This window comes from Pygoscelis adeliae, unplaced genomic scaffold, assembly GCF_000699105.1.
Source record: "Pygoscelis adeliae isolate BGI_AS28 unplaced genomic scaffold, ASM69910v1 Scaffold55, whole genome shotgun sequence".
Taxonomy (NCBI): Eukaryota; Metazoa; Chordata; class Aves; order Sphenisciformes; family Spheniscidae; genus Pygoscelis; species Pygoscelis adeliae.
In genome coordinates this window covers 990936-993692 of record NW_008824804.1, presented here as the reverse complement: position 1 = coordinate 993692, position 2757 = coordinate 990936, and the positions used below count along the sequence as shown (strand labels likewise).

At 45.5% G+C, this 2757-nt stretch overlaps 1 protein-coding gene across 1 annotated transcript in view; it reads left to right on the top strand.

Moving 5' to 3' along the window:
* The window catches only part of LOC103916963 (starch-binding domain-containing protein 1-like), an 8452-nt gene extending 6980 nt beyond the window's left edge, over positions 1–1472 (top strand). Inside the window, exons 4-5 of the mRNA XM_009324043.1 lie at positions 3–30; positions 188–1472. Coding sequence (XP_009322318.1) covers positions 3–30; positions 188–999 — 840 coding nt within the window. The 3' untranslated portion in view covers positions 1000–1472. The remainder of the gene's footprint in view (positions 1–2; positions 31–187) is intronic.
* The last annotated feature ends 1285 nt before the right edge of the window (positions 1473–2757 follow it).

Genomic DNA, 2757 nt, shown 5'->3' with positions numbered 1-2757 from the left:
AGGCGAGAGGCGAGACGACAGCGGCCACAGGTACCGGGCGAGGGTGCTGCGGGGAGTGCTGCTGGGGGAGGCGATGCTCGGTGTGTCTCTGTCTGCCCAAGCCTGCCAGCGAGGACTTGGATTTGTTGCCGCTAAGCTTAACTGCATTGCATAAACCATTCCTGTTTTAATTAAATGTCACTTTTAGAGGATCTTCTGGCGAGCGGTGAGCAAGTGTTGCTGGAGGCCCAGGCTGCTGCCCTGTCCAGCCCTCAGAAGCCAGGGGAGGATCTGGCGGCTATACCAAGGAAAGAGCTTAACCATGTTCAAAGTGGAGGAGTTGCCAGTGGAACTCCGGAGATGGAGCGGCTGCTCCCAAAGCAGGGTGCTACTGACTCCAGGGATCATCCAGCTGATATGCATGGCAGCCAGGCAGGTGAATTGAGACCCCAGACAGGACAGGCAAGTGATGGACAGTGTGTGAGGAACTTGGCAGGAGCCTCCGATGATGTTTGTAAGGACAGAAGTGAGGAGCAGCCGGATCAGCCAGCTGAGAGTAGGGACTTGGACCATGAAGAGTGGGAGGTTGTTTCTGAGCACCTGGCCTGGGGGGAGGCTGGCAAGAATGGCAGCGTGGAAGACTCGGACAGCAAGGAATGGGAACAAGGAGACTGCCCTGATGGGGACTTGAAAGCAAAGAGAGTTGCAGCTGTGCCCCCCATGTTTCAAAATAGCCACGTGACTTTCCGCGTACACTACATCACGCACTCTGACGCTCAGCTGATTGGTGTTACTGGTGACCACGAGTGTCTTGGCCAGTGGCACAGCTATGTTCCCCTCAAGTACGACAAGGATGGCTTCTGGTCGGAATCCATTAGTCTGCCAGTAGACACCAAAGTAGAGTGGAAATTTATCTTGGTAGAGAATGGGAAGGTCAGACGTTGGGAAGAATGCGGTAATAGGACCCTAGTGACTGAACCTGAAGATCAAATTGTTCATCAGTGGTGGGGATACCATTAATGGGATTTTGGAAGCTGCTTATCGAATGGCAAACCTGCTTAGATGAATCACAGAGCCCCTAAACTTTACCCCTCCTTCAGTAGGAGACCTTCTCAAGTGCAGAGCTCTGAAAATCCCATATCAAACCTGGTTAAACTGCGTGAGCAGCAGATCTCTGCCATACCCTTTAGGAAATCATTTGGCAACCTGAAAAATCAACTTCAAACGCGTTGTGAAGATGTGCAAGGTAGGCTATGAAGGCATGAGCAGCATTGCAAGCAGCTGCCTGTCCAGGTAAATCTGGACCCTGGACTTGAGTTTGCGTTGCTTTGAGTGGGGCTATGGGGTGCATCTTTGTACTGACTGCTTAGGGCTTTTGAAGCATACTAGAAAGTGTGGTTACCTTCACTGTAGTAGCAACTTCAGTGTTTTAACTTATGTTATGTATTGAGTAAGCAATAAACACTTTCAGACTGACAGTCCTTTACAACTTGACCAGTGAACTGACTGTTAATAACTTTGATACAAGTGAGTTACTTGACTCGAAATCTCCATACTGCAGAATTACTGAGAGCTGGCTGTAACAAAGGCATAACCCCCAAGTACTTCATTCCCTACTCCCTGCTCGCCAGGAAGCACCTCAGCTCAAATGAAGGCTTGGCAGGTAGGTCACATCATCCTGCTGAGAGGAGAGCAAAGGTCAGAAAGGACTGTCTGGGCTTAATGAATTACTTTGTCTGGGTAACCTAAAGATTCAGATTAGTAAGTTTAATTTCCTTCAAGAGACCTTTTATAGAAGAGAACAAGGTAGGAAATGTGGGTGGGAGCTGCACTCAAGACTGGCTGTAAGCTTTTTGTTAATGAAAAGCACCCCGGCAACTACTTCTGTGTGAGATGTACTACAGGTCTGGAAGGAATGTGGTATCAGTTCTGGCAACTGACTCAAAAGGGAGAGGATGGAGCTGACAATTCAGCGGGTGGTTGATGCTGCTTCAGTGGTCTTAGACACATGCACATGTGCACACACTAGTTCTCGGCGCTCTCAACAGGAAACTAATATGGGACTTAAGTAACTTAATACATGAACTTAAAAGGAAAAAAGGACATAGCTAGCATGCTGTGGGTTGAAAAAAAATGAACATGAGGCTTATTTCATTTTAGGGGCTACTGCTTCACTCTAACAAATATTTCTACTGCTTGATTAAGACTATGCTTACTGTGTATAAACAGAAAGCTCTTTAGTTCTGTCCATGTGTACCACCACTGACTACAGAAATCATTTGTGTGGGTTTCGGTCAGCAACTTACAGCTTTAACTGAATAGCTAAAATGGTGTTGGAACTAATGGCTTGATACCTTAACTGCATTTTTTTTTTGCACTTAGCTTTTCTAACAATAAATTTAAGTGAACAATATAGCTAATATACAGAGGTACAGTTGAAACAGAAGCCGATCTTCAGAAATCACTGTAGTCAAAGCAAAACAGGTTATTTCAAGCTGTGTACAATTCCTTTTCCCGTTAATGCGAGCTCTTCAAACAGTAAGATATTGTCAACTTAAAAAGCACTTGTCCAACAGCCACTGCAATTTGAGTGTGTTTATATATGCATACACTGGAGGCCTGTCAGAAAAGATTAACTGTGGTATTAGATTAAGATATTCACTAGAAAGCTACTTAACCTACACTAAAATAGATTCTCTAATGCAATGATGAACATGTTTCACACAGACTAACCCCGAGAAGTCTCTCAAATTGAGAACAGTTTTTTTTTTTTTAATT